This window comes from Triturus cristatus, chromosome 5_1 (assembly GCF_964204655.1).
Source record: "Triturus cristatus chromosome 5_1, aTriCri1.1, whole genome shotgun sequence".
In the NCBI taxonomy this organism is placed as follows: domain Eukaryota; kingdom Metazoa; phylum Chordata; class Amphibia; order Caudata; family Salamandridae; genus Triturus; species Triturus cristatus.
Window position 1 is genome coordinate 464183766 of NC_140587.1, and position 15003 is coordinate 464198768.

The window sequence follows — 15003 nt, forward strand, 5'->3', positions numbered from 1 at the left end:
GTTTCAACCTCTATCCCAGATTTCGGTGAGAATGACCCTGAGGCTTTTGGGCCTCATGGCCTCCTGCATTCTGCTGGTGGATCATGCCAGCTGGCATATGCGGGCTCTACAGTGGGACCTAAAGTTCCAGCGGGCGCAGCATCAGGGGAATCTTTCTGACTAAGTTAAGATCTCGGAGGGAACTGCACAACAACTGCAGTGGTGGCTAACGAACCAAGCTTGTGTCAGAGGCAAATCCCTCTTCCTTCCCCAACCATCTAACGGTTGTGACAGATGCTTCACTCTTGGGATGGGGTGGCCAACTGGGAGAGGCAGAGATCAGAGGTGTCTGGTCTCCGGCAGAGTCTGGGCTCCATATAAACCTGCTGGAGCTCCGGGCTGATGAATAGATAAGATAAGAATAACATGTGAAATTATGTACAGTGTAAACAATGATTTCAAATAAAGACCGGCTGAGGGTGATATTCTTAATCAAATTTTCCACATGTCATCTGATACACTTTTTGAATGCTGTGTTTATCTACATGTGGAGACGTTTTTTCACTCCAGGTCAATGGGGTTAAAATTTCGACATTTCGAGCCCGAAGGAAGGGAGGGCCAATAGAACCTTCCAGTGGGGGCTTCCTCAGGACAAGAAGGAAGCAATCTTGAACCCACTCTAGAGTTACTTGTGGGACGAGCTTGGGTTTGGGCTAGGTAGCTTCAATGAGAAAGATGGAGAGGGCCTCATCAGGGTCCAGGTCGATGATGTGCCACATGATCTCTTTGGTTCGTAGGCAGAAATAATTATGGACTTGGAACGTCAATTCTGAAAATCCGATTTAATCTGCTTTATTTATCCTTGATTAGAGGATTGCAACCAGAGCGTCTTGCGTCCGAAAATTTGATTTAAGAAAATCATTCTCAGCCTGTCTTTATTTGAAATCATTATTTACTCTGTTCAAATTTTTACTTGTAATTCTTATTCTTCTCTTATCTACTCAAGAGCACTCTTATCCACACTGACTTTCCACTCACTGTGGAGCATCTGTGTCACATGAATTAATGTGTCTAGTAAATGATTTATTAATATTCTATATAAACAAGCTTAATATCAATGTAATTGTGTGTTTTTTGTGATATCGGGCACTAAGTGATACTTAACTTGAAGAACCGTTAAGACCAACTGCTTTTCTGTACGGAGTTTCCAAGGCAGCACTCACTCGACAATGCCTTTCGGCACGAGTGGAACTCCAGCCTCCTGAACGCCTTTCTGCCTCTACCACTTTTGCCCTGAGTGCTCAAGAAGATCAAGCGCAATCGAGCCCAAGTTATTCTTGTGACTCCGGACTGGGCTCGAAGAGTCTGGTACCCAGAGCTCCTGAGCATGGCCATCAATCCTCTGATCAGACTGCCCCTTCAGGAGGATCTTGTGTCGCTTCAGGAGGGGTCAGTCCTTCACCCGAGCCTGTCCAGTCTCCACCACCTTGCGGGGAGATAGAGCAGCGACAGATGACAGCTTTTAACCCTACTCCCGAAGTCTGTAATGTCCTCTTGCCAGCCAGCGTCCCTCCACTAAATCGGTATATGCCTGTAGATGGAACAAGTTTGTGGCATGGCGCACAGCAAAGACTGTGGATCCCCTTTCTGCCCCTCTTTCAGATGTCCTCATGTACATACTTTCTTTGGCCCGGCAGGGTTCTGCTCTGGGCACTCTCAAAAGCTATCTTGCTGCTATTTCTGCTTTTCTTCGACTGCCAGATCAGCCATCCTTATTCAGTTCCCTATTGTAAATAGTTTCTTTAAGGGCATTACTCATATTTTTGCTCCATCTCCTTTCATAATGCCCCAGTGGGACTTGCCTCTTGTGCTAACATATCTTATGTGTGCTCCCTTCGAGCCTCTTCACAACTGCCCTCTCAGTTTCCTCACTCTGAGAATTGCTTTCCTTGTCGCTATCACCTCTGCTCGCAGGGTGAGTGAGCTTCAGGCTCTATCTTCCAAACCCCTTCTTCTCTGTGCATCTGGATAAAGTGGTGCTTAGGACAAGGCCTTCGTTCCTTCCTAAAGTGGTTACACAATTTAATGTAGGACAATCGATCACTTTGCCCATCCTTTTCCCACATCTGCAACCTTCTAAGGAAGCGAGACTCCACCATCTGAACCCTAAACGTGCGCTGTCGTTCTACCTTGACCGCACCAAATATTTGCGGGTGGATGATCAACTCTTCATTGGATATGTAGGTGCCAAAAAAGGCTGGGCTGTTCAAAAATGTAACATCTCTCGATGGGTCGTCCTTTGCATAAAAATCTGCTACGCATAGTAAGGCTGCATGCTCATTCCACTAGGGCTACAGAGGCAACCACTGCATTGGCATGTGGTGTCCCACTCCTTGATATATGCCAGGCGGCAATGTGGGCATCTCTGCACACTAGATATTACTGCCTGGACAGCCAAGTCCGGAGGGACGGCTGTTTTGTCCGTTTGGTCCTCCAGGACTTTCTGGTGTGTATTGGTTTGCAGACTGTCCTCCGGGGATTGTATTGCTGGGGCATCTATTCTAAGGTAAGGTATCTACAACTAACCGTCTCTTTCAGATGAACAAGTTACTTACCTTCAGTAACAATGCATCTGTAAGAGACATAGGTTAGATTCCGTACCGCTCCACCCATCCACCCTGTTATGCGAACTGACTTCTAAGGACAGGGATTCCCTTACAGGTCCCTAGTTGTGGCGCACCAGTGATCAGTGTCTTTCATGGCTCTGCACTTCTGGTCTGGAAGGTTGTCAGAACTGACGTCAGCGCACAGGGGTGGCATCCAAGTAGGCACCGCAACATCATCACAGCGACTATGACGCCGACGATGGAAGCAGAGCCGTCCGGTGCCACCTACCGACGTGCATGGGTACTGCTAAGAAAAATCTACGGATCCAGTCTGAAGCCTGGGGAAAATTCTACGGTAAGGAATCTACAACTAACCCATGTCTCTTACAGATACATCGTTACGGAAGGTAAGTCACTTTTTTTTCTTTGAAAGATACATCCTCACATAGGAGCATTCTGGCATGTGATGCCCTGTGCCTTGGTTTGTTCTTCCACATACAATGTTGGTGACAGTATGGAAGACCTCTCTAAATATCCTTGCCTTTATAGCACAGCTCCACTACATGAAGAGCATGAAAATTGCCACAAACAGTAGAAAGTAGTGACAGATATCGAACTTGAGAGCGCCAGTATTTTTAATAGTATAGTTAATGCTCCGTGTTTTCTTTTTTGCAGTGGATGGAGTTGAGATTCAACACATTGGCAAAATGTCCTCACTGCAGGAAAGTGTAAGTATATTTTAAAACTGTGTAAATGTTATGGACGCCGGTTTATTTTTTTGCAAAAATGTAAAGTGTCAGCCATTTTCCTGAGGTGCTTTTTTTTTTTATAGCTGTCTCGTTGGTTAAAAATGTTTGAGATATCGCTCTATATGTGCTATATAACTTCTTGTGAACTTATTTATTTATGACGAAATATCTGGTCATTGCGCCTGAATCGCATAGGCCACTTATCTGTCGGAGAAATACAAACGTGTTTGATTTTTCTTCGACCATCCTCCTTTGTTTTTGGCACAGTGATCTTCTGGCATTCAGTAAGTACTTCTGTTCAGAATACAGTAAGTACTTCTGATGTCTGTGTGACCTGGCATGCACACCCGAACGAGAGTTGCTGAGTCGAAGTTCTCTTGTGAATCTAGAAAAACTGTCCGTATGCTGGAACTTTGAAGTTGACTTTTGAGCTTAGAATTGAATGCATCTCAATGAAGGGAGGGCATAAAAACTCAATAGTATAAAAAGAAGAAATACTCTGTGTAGGTTTCATTTATCAGATGAGTGAGCATGACCAGAGTTTCTCTATTGTATGGCTGATATGCATGCATGCCCCACTGATGCTGTAGGGGTAACCAGTGTGAATGTGCCCTCCATGTCCTCCATCATATCTAAATGATTGACACGACTATTTTTATGCATCCACCAACCACGCGGGTAGAAGGACGCAGTCTCATGGAGTCAGCAGGTCCCTTACTCTCCACCCACTTGAGTGGTAGGACCTCCTTTTATAGGGCTTGTCCTTGTAATGCAAGTTTGTGCATCAAAGCCAGACCGGTTGATTTTCTCAATGCTTGTTTTCAGAGATAGCTAAGTCATTTACATTTTCAGGCAGTATTAGACAAAGACGCACTGGATATTTTGTGAGTGAGACACCATGAAGGGGATCAAGCACCAGGAACTGTGGACAGCTGTTGAGCCACTGAATCTTTTGATGAATGTAAACCATGGGATGCTTTCACGCAGTGAGTTATGCACATTTCCGGGTGGTGTGAAAGTGTCACTTACTTGCAGGTCCCTCTCCTGAATCTTTTGATGAATGTAAACCAATGGATGCTTTCACGCTGTGAGTTATGCACATTTCCGGGTAGTGGGAAAGTGTCACTTACTTGCAGGTCCCTCTCCTGAATCTTTTGATGAATGTAAACCAATGGATGCTTTCACGCTGTGAGTTATGCACATTTCCGGGTAGTGGGAAAGTGTCACTTACTTGCAGGTCCCTCTCCTGAATCTTTTGATGAATGTAAACCATGGGATGCTTTCACACTGTGAGTTATGCACATTTCCGGGTGGTGTGAAAGTGTCACTTACTTGCAGGTCCCTCTCCTGAATCTTTTGATGAATGTAAACCATGGGATGCTTTCACGCTGTGAGTTATACACATTTCCGGGTGGTGTGAAAGTGTCACTTACTTGCAGGTCCCTCTCCTGAATCTTTTGATGAAATTAAACCATGGGATGCTTTCACGCTGTGAGTAATGCACATTTCCGGGTGGTGTAAAAGTGTCACTTACTTGCAGGTCCCTCTCCTGAATCTTTTGATGAATGTAAACCATGGGATGCTTTCACGCTGTGAGTTATGCACATTTCTGGGTGGTGTGAAAGTGTCACTTACTTGCAGGTCCCTCTCCTGAATCTTTTGATGAATGTAAACCAATGGATGCTTTCACGCTGTGAGTTATGCACATTTCCGGGTAGTGGGAAAGTGTCACTTACTTGCAGGTCCCTCTCCTGAATCTTTTGATGAATGTAAACCAATGGATGCTTTCACGCTGTGAGTTATGCACATTTCCGGGTAGTGGGAAAGTGTCACTTACTTGCAGGTCCCTCTCCTGAATCTTTTGATGAATGTAAACCAATGGATGCTTTCACGCAGTGAGTTATGCACATTTCCGGGTAGTGGGAAAGTGTCACTTACTTGCAGGTCCCTCTCCTGAATCTTTTGATGAATGTAAACCATGGGATGCTTTCACGCTGTGAGTTATGCACATTTCCGGGTGGTGTAAAAGTGTCACTTACTTGCAGGTCCCTCTCCTTTTGAATTTAGCCTTGTTCGCACCCTCCAAAGCATTGCCTCATCTTTTTTGAAATATAGTTATTGCTTACCACAGAAAATCTTTGTTGCTAATTGTTGTTCAAAGTGAAAATTAAAGTGGTAAGGAAAATGGTATTACAAAAATAACTGATGACTAAATATTATGCATTTATGTGCAGAGGCAATATCTGGTATGGGATGAGAGCCATGTGAGCGCCCCTTCTGCAAAACCTGCTTCTCTCTTGTTTAAAGGCATAAGACCTTTTGGTTCATCATCGGAGAGCAGATGTTCACTATGGCAGCAACTACACATCGCACAATTAAGTGCACCTTCTCGTTGCTTCTCTCACGTTTGATTAAAAAAAAAAGCAGAAGTTTAACTTAAGCGATAAAATGCGAAAGTTATTAAGCAGCAATGGAATACGACTCTGATGGAAAAAGAACCTTGAAGTGTTCCTTATGGCACAACAATTATCAGAAATCATTGTGCACTCCCAATACATCTATTGTGCTATTTGTAACTAACATGGCTTACAGTACTTGTATTTCAAATTATGCTGTAGCTTTGTTGCTGTTGATAATGAAATGTAAAAGTACTCGATCATATGATAGGTGCTTTACCCACGCAATGTAAGTGCAGTTGTTCCAAAGCCTGCTTCCCTCTTGTTTAACAAGGACATCAATTTCCTGAGATCAAAAGTTCGTAGCAGGAGCATGTACACTTAATGCAAACGTGTATACACGTGCAGTTCTCCTTCCTTCTGGTGCACGTTACTGACAAAAAATAAACTAAAAATCCTGCTGTAGTGAAAAAAGTATTAGTTTTTGCATACACTGCTTGCATGAGATAAATAATTGAATGTGAGAAAAAGTGTGATGATTCAGTGAAAAGTCGATCTAGCATTGTAGTGCAAGCACTATCTAGGAGCAGGAAGGATACAGCCAATCAACGAATAGCATGACGTTGATTATTAAAATGCTTCTCTAACCTGGTGCATGACAATGTCTTAAGCCAGTGTCTGAAAGAGGCTGATCTAAATAGCCCATTGGCTGAAGGGGCCTTTAAGAAGCAGTATTGAAAGATGCTCCGGCCACGTTCTCCCTCTCAACATGCTTTTGATGGACAGAAGTTGTGTGCTTCCACTGAAAAAACAAATGCTTGTGCTGCACTTTTTGCCTAGTAAGAAAGCTAATGTTCAATGCAATAGGCCCGGTTAGGTTATTGTGACGGGCTAATGATCAAGTTGATCTGGTTTTTAAGAAATGTTACAACAAAGGCAGCAGACCGGACTTATTTTCTGGGAAAGGTGTACGTTAAAGGCCATGGTCTTTTCAGGGTGGATTGTTATTGTGCTTGTTTAAGGCCTGTACTCACCTTTTTTTTGTTACATCGATTCTTACCAGTTACCATAGTAGGCAAAGGGTTTGGTCTAAGGTTCCGAACACTCTGCCAACTACTGGAGGGTGTAGATTTTCACCGTGGTAATCCTTGTAAGGACCTTTTAGGGGGAAGCCTAAATTGGGCAGACAAATTTAATTTTGGACCAATTTGCAGTGTTATGACTGTATACCTGATGCTTGCCCCCTGGGAAATCTTAGCTGAGTATAATAGACTTGAGTTGGTTATTGTGGTAAGCCAATAACCAAATGTATACACCAGATTGGTTCAATAACCCCATTCATGCTGGATGCCATAAGTATGGTTGGTTTAGTGTGAAAAGTTACAACAAAGGCAATATTCCTCCTATTTATTGTGAAAGCATACCTGAAAGCCAATAGGGCTTTAAAGGGGGATTGTTACACTATGTACAATACCATTCTAAGGTAACCTCCCTCTGTTATATTTAATTTTTTCTTTGGTATTGCAAGATATGCAAGCCACATTTAGGCTGCAGCATTTCTTTCATTTTCCTATGCTTACATTTTTAATTTGTGTTGCTTCTGCTTGTTGAGTGTGTGTGTGTGTGTGTATGTTTTACTGCAGATTTATTAGTGGGTGACTTCAAGAATCCACTGATATATTAATGGATCGACGTGTGCTACAATGAGTAACAAGGTTCATGTACAGTGAGTTATTTGAGTGCCTAAACTCGCCCCTGTCTCTGAAGAGGCACTTTCAGTTAGAGGGTGGACCTGTTTGTATTGCTAATGCGTTTTTTGTTTACATTAATAGAACTCTCTTCAGTTTGTGATCTAGTAGGTTGGATGCATCATCAACTGCATACAATATAACATTGTGAAATGGGTGATACTTTGTGTATGCGTGATTCACACATCCTTGTTGAACTGTATTTTATTCTATGTTGCATTGCTCTTTTGTGAAGAATAAAAGTATAAAATGTTGATTTTTACCTTCATCCAGGTGAAAGTGGGATCTTTTACATTTCAAATAATAACATATAGAATTTATAAATGCATAACTGAGTTAATGGAATGTTTTTCACCAAGGGGGATCTAAGCGATATCAATCAAATAGACAATGAGAGCGACGGTCAAGTTGTCTGATGTCACTTAGAACCCTGAAGCCAAAAACATTCCAGTGATTCTTTTTACCCATCAACTATTTTTATGGTATGTATAGCCCCCAAAATCATCTTCCACAGAGTTCAACTATTGTGCCGGAGTAGTTTAGTAATGGAGGACCCACACATAGCATGGTCTCTCATCTGTGTCCAAAATGTACAAAAACATGCCTGGCCGCCTGTTATCCACCCGCCCACTCTGTGCCCTCTGTCACAGAAGCTGTGCTCCCTGGTTTCAGGATCTGCTATGACATGCTCTCAGAGACATTGCCAGAGCAGCCTGGGTATGCGTTTATGATGTAGCATCAGGAGGTAACCAGTTCTGTTTCCCACCATTTCTCTAATTCATCAGCAGTGAATAAGAAGATTTAGAATCCAGTCACTCACACTAATGGCTCTCCATGAGAATCGTGCACAGCAACAAGGATTATAGATGACTAACCGTGAATTACAGGAATTATTTTCTCCGAGTGGTTCTGCATGACGTCAGATAGAGAACGAAGCTCGAGTTGTCGGTGGTGTCACTCAGAGCCCCATAATTCACCTTTTACCCATCTATAATTTTGTTTGTATGCCCCCTAAATCCAGGAGCAGAGGAGTGATAGAGAACCATGCATACGATGGGCTGTCCTCCCTGTCCCAAATTTTAAGACAAAAGTACATGACCTCCTGCCACCCACTCCCACCACTCTGTGCCCCCTCCTCCAGGAGCTGTGCTCCCGGCTTTCCAGCACTGCTCTGACAGGATGGAAGCCAGCCAGAAGATCCTGGAATGCCTTATGACAGTGGTCTTCAAACTGTAGGCCCCTGGGGGGGGGGGGTGGAGTCATCTTGAGGGAGGGGGGGCACCAGTGACGAGCAGAAGCCCCAGAACATAAGCACTAGTGGTTCTCATTGGTGCATTTTGTACCATTTCTCAGTCATTGTGCATCTTTGGTCTTCTTTTTAAAGGCAGGTGGCATTTCCTGAGAATGACTTGGACTTGTGTAAGGAAGAGCAGGTACAGCCTCGGAAATGTATAAGGTAGCAAAGACCTGCGGATGGTCACAGTGCACCTGCCCCTCACTTTGATTTAGAGGTGACACATGGCCTGTGGATGTTTTACAATTCAAGCATGGGTTTCTGTTGTATTTTAGTAATACATAAGTGTTTAGTATTTCAGTTTCATTAGCCAGCATGTGGGGGGTGGCATTTTTTTTCATGCCACATTCGACCATTTGCATTCTTCGGAGGAGGTCGCTCTAAATGACACCGAGGACCATGTTTTGGAGGATCTTTTCAGGCTCCAGGCAGATTTTTCTCCTCACTAGCAGAGGCCACAGTCGGGTTAGAAATGGTCCTTTTCACCTCCGCCTCGTGTTGAGGGCAGCATACAGACTTGTTTCCCAGGCGAGCATCTGTCTTTAGAAGGTGGCCACTCCTGGGTCCTGCAGTGGGCTTCGTCACTATCTGCTGTGTTGTTCTTTTAAGCAGACAGTAGGGTTGACACCCTTCCCAGGGAGAAATACTGGTGATATTTTCAGGTTTCAAAATTCTGCAGATGCCTGAACAGGATGCTTAAATAGAACTTTACATATACACATCTGTATACGTGTTTACCATGGCTATTTAGTCTTTGTTTACTTTTATTATCAGTCCGGTATTAAGAGAGCTCCAGAACGCATTTTAGAGGGTATTCTTCTTATTACTGTTTAAAGTATGTTCACATAAGGGGAAAAAGTGCTGGTGTCTGGCAGTTCTGCTAATTTTTGTATTGGCCAGGTCACTAAGGGGTAGTCGGTTAGTGAACTTCCATTGCAAATGTTTTTTTTTTTTTTACAGTTTCTAGAACTTTTGAATGCTTCTCATTGCTTAAAAGTGTGTAATTTCTGATATCTAGCTGTTTCCATGCGCTTCATTGCTTGTTTTTGGTCATGGGAAAGTCTTCCTCTAAGTGTCGTACATTTGGTCGTTGAATGTCACTCCTAAGCACACTGAAACCATGGGAATGCCACACATAAGCATTCTGAAAGCTTGGCAATTATGGTATGGGTGCAAATTTGCAGGGCTTTCAGGATAGGATGTTGTGAGTATAGGTCAGGATGGTGCTTTGCAGAGAAGGCCTGAATAAGGCTTTGGTAAGAGAACCTGGATGAAGCTTTTGCCCAGTGGAATTCCCTATATACTGCTGATTTAGTTAGCCTTCTTACCCTTGTCTCAATCTGCACTTTCATATGTTTGAGGGGGGCAGACCCCCAAACATCTTGCTCGGGGGAGGGGGGGGGGGGGGCTTGACAGAACAACGTTTGAAGACCACTGCTTTATGATGTAGCAACAGTGGTTAACGTTGGAGCAGTGAATTACTCGATTCAGAATCCAGCCACTCACTCTCGTTTCTCTGTACCAGAGCCATAAATAACATTGAGTCTTTTTGACATTACTGCTTTGGATTTTTTTTTTATAGCATCAGATATTGGTCATAGGAGGGATGGGAATTGTTGGCGTGAGGGACATCCTTAAAGCGTGTCGACGGGCAGCGTGAATAAAGCACCGCCGCGCCTTTACCAAGGAATGTTTGAGCACGCCATACGCTGATCACGCGAGCGCTCGCAGCGTTAATTCTCGAATCTCAATCACGAGGGCTGTCTTCAGACCTTGTGAATGTGGAGGGAATTAAGGCTTAATCGACGATTTGAGGCCATGAATGTGAACCGCAGAGCCGACATGAAAGAGTCATTCTAATGTTAGATCAAAGTATACAAAACCGCGGAACATGATACTCAATTGACTGTCTCGAAATCGGGAAACTATGCTCTGAATGCGATGCATTTTACACATATACATCGATTGGAGTTTGTTTCCAGCCGTATTGCATTTTCACACTGTTTCAAAGATGCTTAACGTGTCCACTAACTCTGCAAACTGAACGAGTAGACGTGTTGTATTCACACTTCCAGCGCTTTGGGACTTTCAAATAAAGCAGGCAATAAGATTAAACCGTGTCAAAGGGTACCGAGGACCCGATGCAGGCTTTGCCTTTTTCTGAATTTATTGGGCCATTTCTTTGGGTCGCACTTTTTGCCATATTAGTTCATTTACTCTGTGTTCGTGGCCGAGTGCTTTGAAACTTTGTTTTCTCGTTGTTGGCCCGTGTTATTAATTAGTTGTTGCATTCACAGCAGCTGCAAAGGTTTTGTAGTTCAGCAACTGATTTATTAATCTTGCCATACGACGTGTTTAGGTTTAATGGGCATCTTTGGATAAAATAAGTTATGAGACCTCATTTCCTTGTTATTCAAGTAATTAGAAACGGGGTTGTTTATATGACCTTAACCAGTACTTGGTACTAACGCTACAAGCCCCCGCAAAATATCTTGAATTGCAGCAAAGTAGGGCTTACAAGGCTCTTGCTGTGACGCATCAGGAAGATGGAACTTAAAAAAAATGAAGATGAAGAGGGGGAAGAACCATATGTACCATTCTTGTGTGATTTATTGTCATCATGCCTGCAGAGCAGCAGCCTAAGATGTTATTGATTGGATGAGCGCTCACGACACCCTGGCCAGTATGTGCCACCTTGAACCGTGCACCCACACCCGTGCTGCAGTCTCACCACACATGAAGCTCTCAACTCAAGCTGTATTCTGTGTCATTGGCTCATTTCAAGGAACTGTGGTGATAAGTCCTGTCATTTATCACCCAACCTTTTGATGCATAGTGCTGCAGGTCCTGGGTGGTATGCAGCACTTCATCAGGTTTGCAAAGCTCAGAGCAAAGTAGAAAAACTGTGAGGTCTGGTTTTTAGTCACTGGCATCATTGCCCAGAATTGTACCAATGCCTGCATTGTACCTCCAGAAGCCAGAGAGCATAGATACATTGTCTCCTCTTCGATGGTCCAAGTGATTTTCAGTGCAGCTCTGATTCTAATATCCAGACTCCTCACCTGACTCCTCCATGCACCAATGCGCCAGGATACCGTCATGAGCCAAAGGTAGCATAAGGCAAACTGTGACTGGGAAAGTAAGGACAGGTAGCAGCACAGTGGCCACATTGTGCACTCGGCCATGCCTTGGGTAGGGAAGGCAGAGGGAGACTGCTGCAGGATCCGGGAAGCTAAGGTGGCTCTGGCATCCCACTCTATGTGCGCACAGCCTCTGGCGGCGGCTGCATGTGTGTGATGCACAGCTGCTGCTCCAGGGACCAGTGGAGGTGACCGCAGGAAGCAGAAGCAGCAATGTGCCTGGTCAGCAGTGATGAAGATGCAGATTCCTTCGGTGTAGGTTCCCTGGCTTAAAATTGAGGTGTATCCTAGCAGCGATGGTGGCAAGTTGAAAACGTAGATTTGGGGTGTACTGGGATGTGGGGGGAGGCTGTGTAGGAGCCACAGATGCATGGCTATCCCGCTATATCTCTGTTGCATACTGAAAACGTTGATTCCTGCACCCTATGGGTGTTCTACTGTGATGTCGGAGTTTCTTTCACCTTTCTGGCTGCTAGATATTGGTGTATCCCTGGTACCCATTGATAAGCTCCCCGTGAGCATCTGCTTTCAGTTGCTTCAGCCGTAAGGCCTTCCGCCAGCACGTGTTGACAGTACATGTGTGTGTGCATTTGGTGCTTTGTTGCAGGTGCAAGTTTGGAAAACGTGGCTTTTTCTGCAGCATCCTATCTCATTGGTTGAAACACTTGCACTTTATGGAGTGGCTAAATAGACCCATTCCTTCCTCTCACTACTGTCAGACTGTTTTCTCACTGAGGTGTGATGATGCCCTCAGAGCTCCTGCAAATAATTTGTATATGTGTCGTCCGATCACCCATTCTCCCACTGTGTTATAAGCACTTTATATTTTGTTATGCTATTAAATGATTATTGTATTGTTTCTTGGTGCAGAAGGAGAGAGGGAGCAGTGCCTTGAATGGAGTTAAATAAGTCTTGGACATATCGCTCTCCGAAGGGACAGAATGGAATGTATATGATAAAATTATTTGCCATCAGCATTGTGAGGGATGCATACAGGTACTGTGTTGTGCTTAATTTGAGCCGGTGGTTTACGGTGCTCGGCACCAGCACTTAATTGTCAACACCACACTTATGACAGTCGCCACATGGTGGCGCTGCTCATCTTATTTTAAAGATGAGCAGAACAACGGTTGTTTATGAATAAAATCTACATAAAAAATAAATGATTCCTTCCTCCACAGCCATTCCTTTAGCTTTGCGGATCTAGAATAATCTGAACTGTCGCTCTTGCAGGCGAGAGAGATGGTTTGTAGTTGTTTTGGTACCATCATTGGCACCGATGACAGGGGCGATGGGTGGTGCAAGCTGCAGAGACCTCCTGGTGAGGGCCCTGGCACTTACTTTTTTACAAATTAAGCACTCACACAGACCTCTGATTAGGGGTTTTGAACTAAGCTATTGCACTTCTGTCCGTTTTTGCGTGGTTGTGAGACACTGGCTCACCATATACTCTACCGAAAAGAGGTATAGTGTGTAGTGAGTCCAGAAGTTCTCAAGAGGTTGTACAGAGACTAAATAGATGCTCTATTTCTGGTCAGTGCATGCGCTGCTCTGCAGGCATTCTGTACTCAGGTATGAACTTGGAGCTCTGCCCACTCTCTGCCCATGTTTTCAATTGGCTCCTGTTACTGTCCTTTCTAAATGGTTGCTTCTGATTCATTAATAAGCTTGTTAGTCCCTCCTTAGTAACGCCTTGTCTGCATTTGTAACCTTCCATAAGGACTGGACCTTTTACTTGTGTGGTTACACGGTATGTTTATTTAGTCTGTGAGAACTATTTTCTTTCATTATTTTGTCCTACTCCAGACACGACGAGCTTTCCTGCAATGGCTGCGCGCCTTTCTTTCTTTATTTGTCCAGCGATATCTACTTTCAATAGATCTGCCCGCTTCTTTCTTTATTTATTAAATGCTTTAAAGCACCCCATGCGGCGCTTTTACTTTAACATCAGCCAAGCACCTTTCTTTACATGAGCCGTCTCTAATGAAATTGGCGTGGCGGACATTAAAGTGAAGGCGTGGCATGAGGTGCCTTTACAAAAAAAAATTATTTGTCAACTTGGCAAAAAAAAAATTGTTTATCAACTTGACGAACAAATGCTTTTAAATTTTTTTTATTAAAGCGCCCGGGCTGCGCTTTAACTTTAATGTTGGCCTCGCCAATTTCTTTAGACGCGTCTCGTCTAAGGAAAGCGGCGCGGCCGATATTAAAGAGAAAACGCCACATAGGCAAACAAGCATTTGAAATGCAGTAGGTCTCCCATTTATGAGAGTTTTATAAATGCGAGACCTATTTCATTGCAAATGCTTGTTGCTTGTTGTGGTAGTGCAGTTAGGCTTATCAGAGGGTTGTGTTAATGCATTTGTTGTATTCACAGTGGCAATAAATGAGACACACTCAATGAATAAATCGGGGACCAATTTATAACAATAGTACTTTGGTATATTTATTTACTAGGACCACAAAACTTTCAAAAAAGCAAATAAGTTTTTAAATAAAAAATATTTTCAGTTTCAAAAGTTGAAAGTGCAATTTTCAGTCTTTGCAGTGTTAACCTATGGGAGGAAAACAATAATGTGCCTTTGCAGGTAAGCACACAACTTACAGTTGCAGCCTTCGCAGCAGAGGGCAAGGTTCAGGTAAGCACAAACACTGCACCACCAGCGGCACAGGGGCAGCTAGGTGCAGCGGTCAAATCTGGTGTTAGGGCCAAATATTAATCAATGGAGATTAGGGGTGCTTGAAGACACGCTGCTTGCAGGTAAATAAAGCGGCTGCTGGGCTCAAGCTTCGGAGACTTAGGCAAGCACAGGGAAGGGGCACAAGGCAGCAGCAAATATTCACCACCTGCGGCACAGGAATGGCCGGGTGCAGGGTGCAAACACGTTGCCGGGTGCCCAATGCAAGTGAATGTAGAAACTCTGTTTTGGAAACGGGCTGCAGGCGTCCAACCGGAGGCTGCACAAAGAACACCAGCGACAGCAGAGTAAGTTGGAATGTAGTGGGTCGCCAGATACCATCGGTTGAGCTCTTCAAGGCCCAGGGGCTGCAGGTGCAGAGGTTTCCTTTGACATTGGGTTTCTCTTATCAG

The 15003-nt window shown here is 44.0% G+C and overlaps 1 protein-coding gene across 1 annotated transcript in view; it reads left to right on the forward strand.

The window, feature by feature from the left end:
* PIP4P2 (phosphatidylinositol-4,5-bisphosphate 4-phosphatase 2) overlaps positions 1-15003 on the forward strand; it is a 200729-nt gene that overhangs the window by 142307 nt on the left and 43419 nt on the right. The window contains exon 5 of the mRNA XM_085605302.1: positions 3261-3313. Within this exon, the coding sequence (XP_085461428.1) occupies positions 3261-3313 (53 nt within the window). The remainder of the gene's footprint in view (positions 1-3260; positions 3314-15003) is intronic.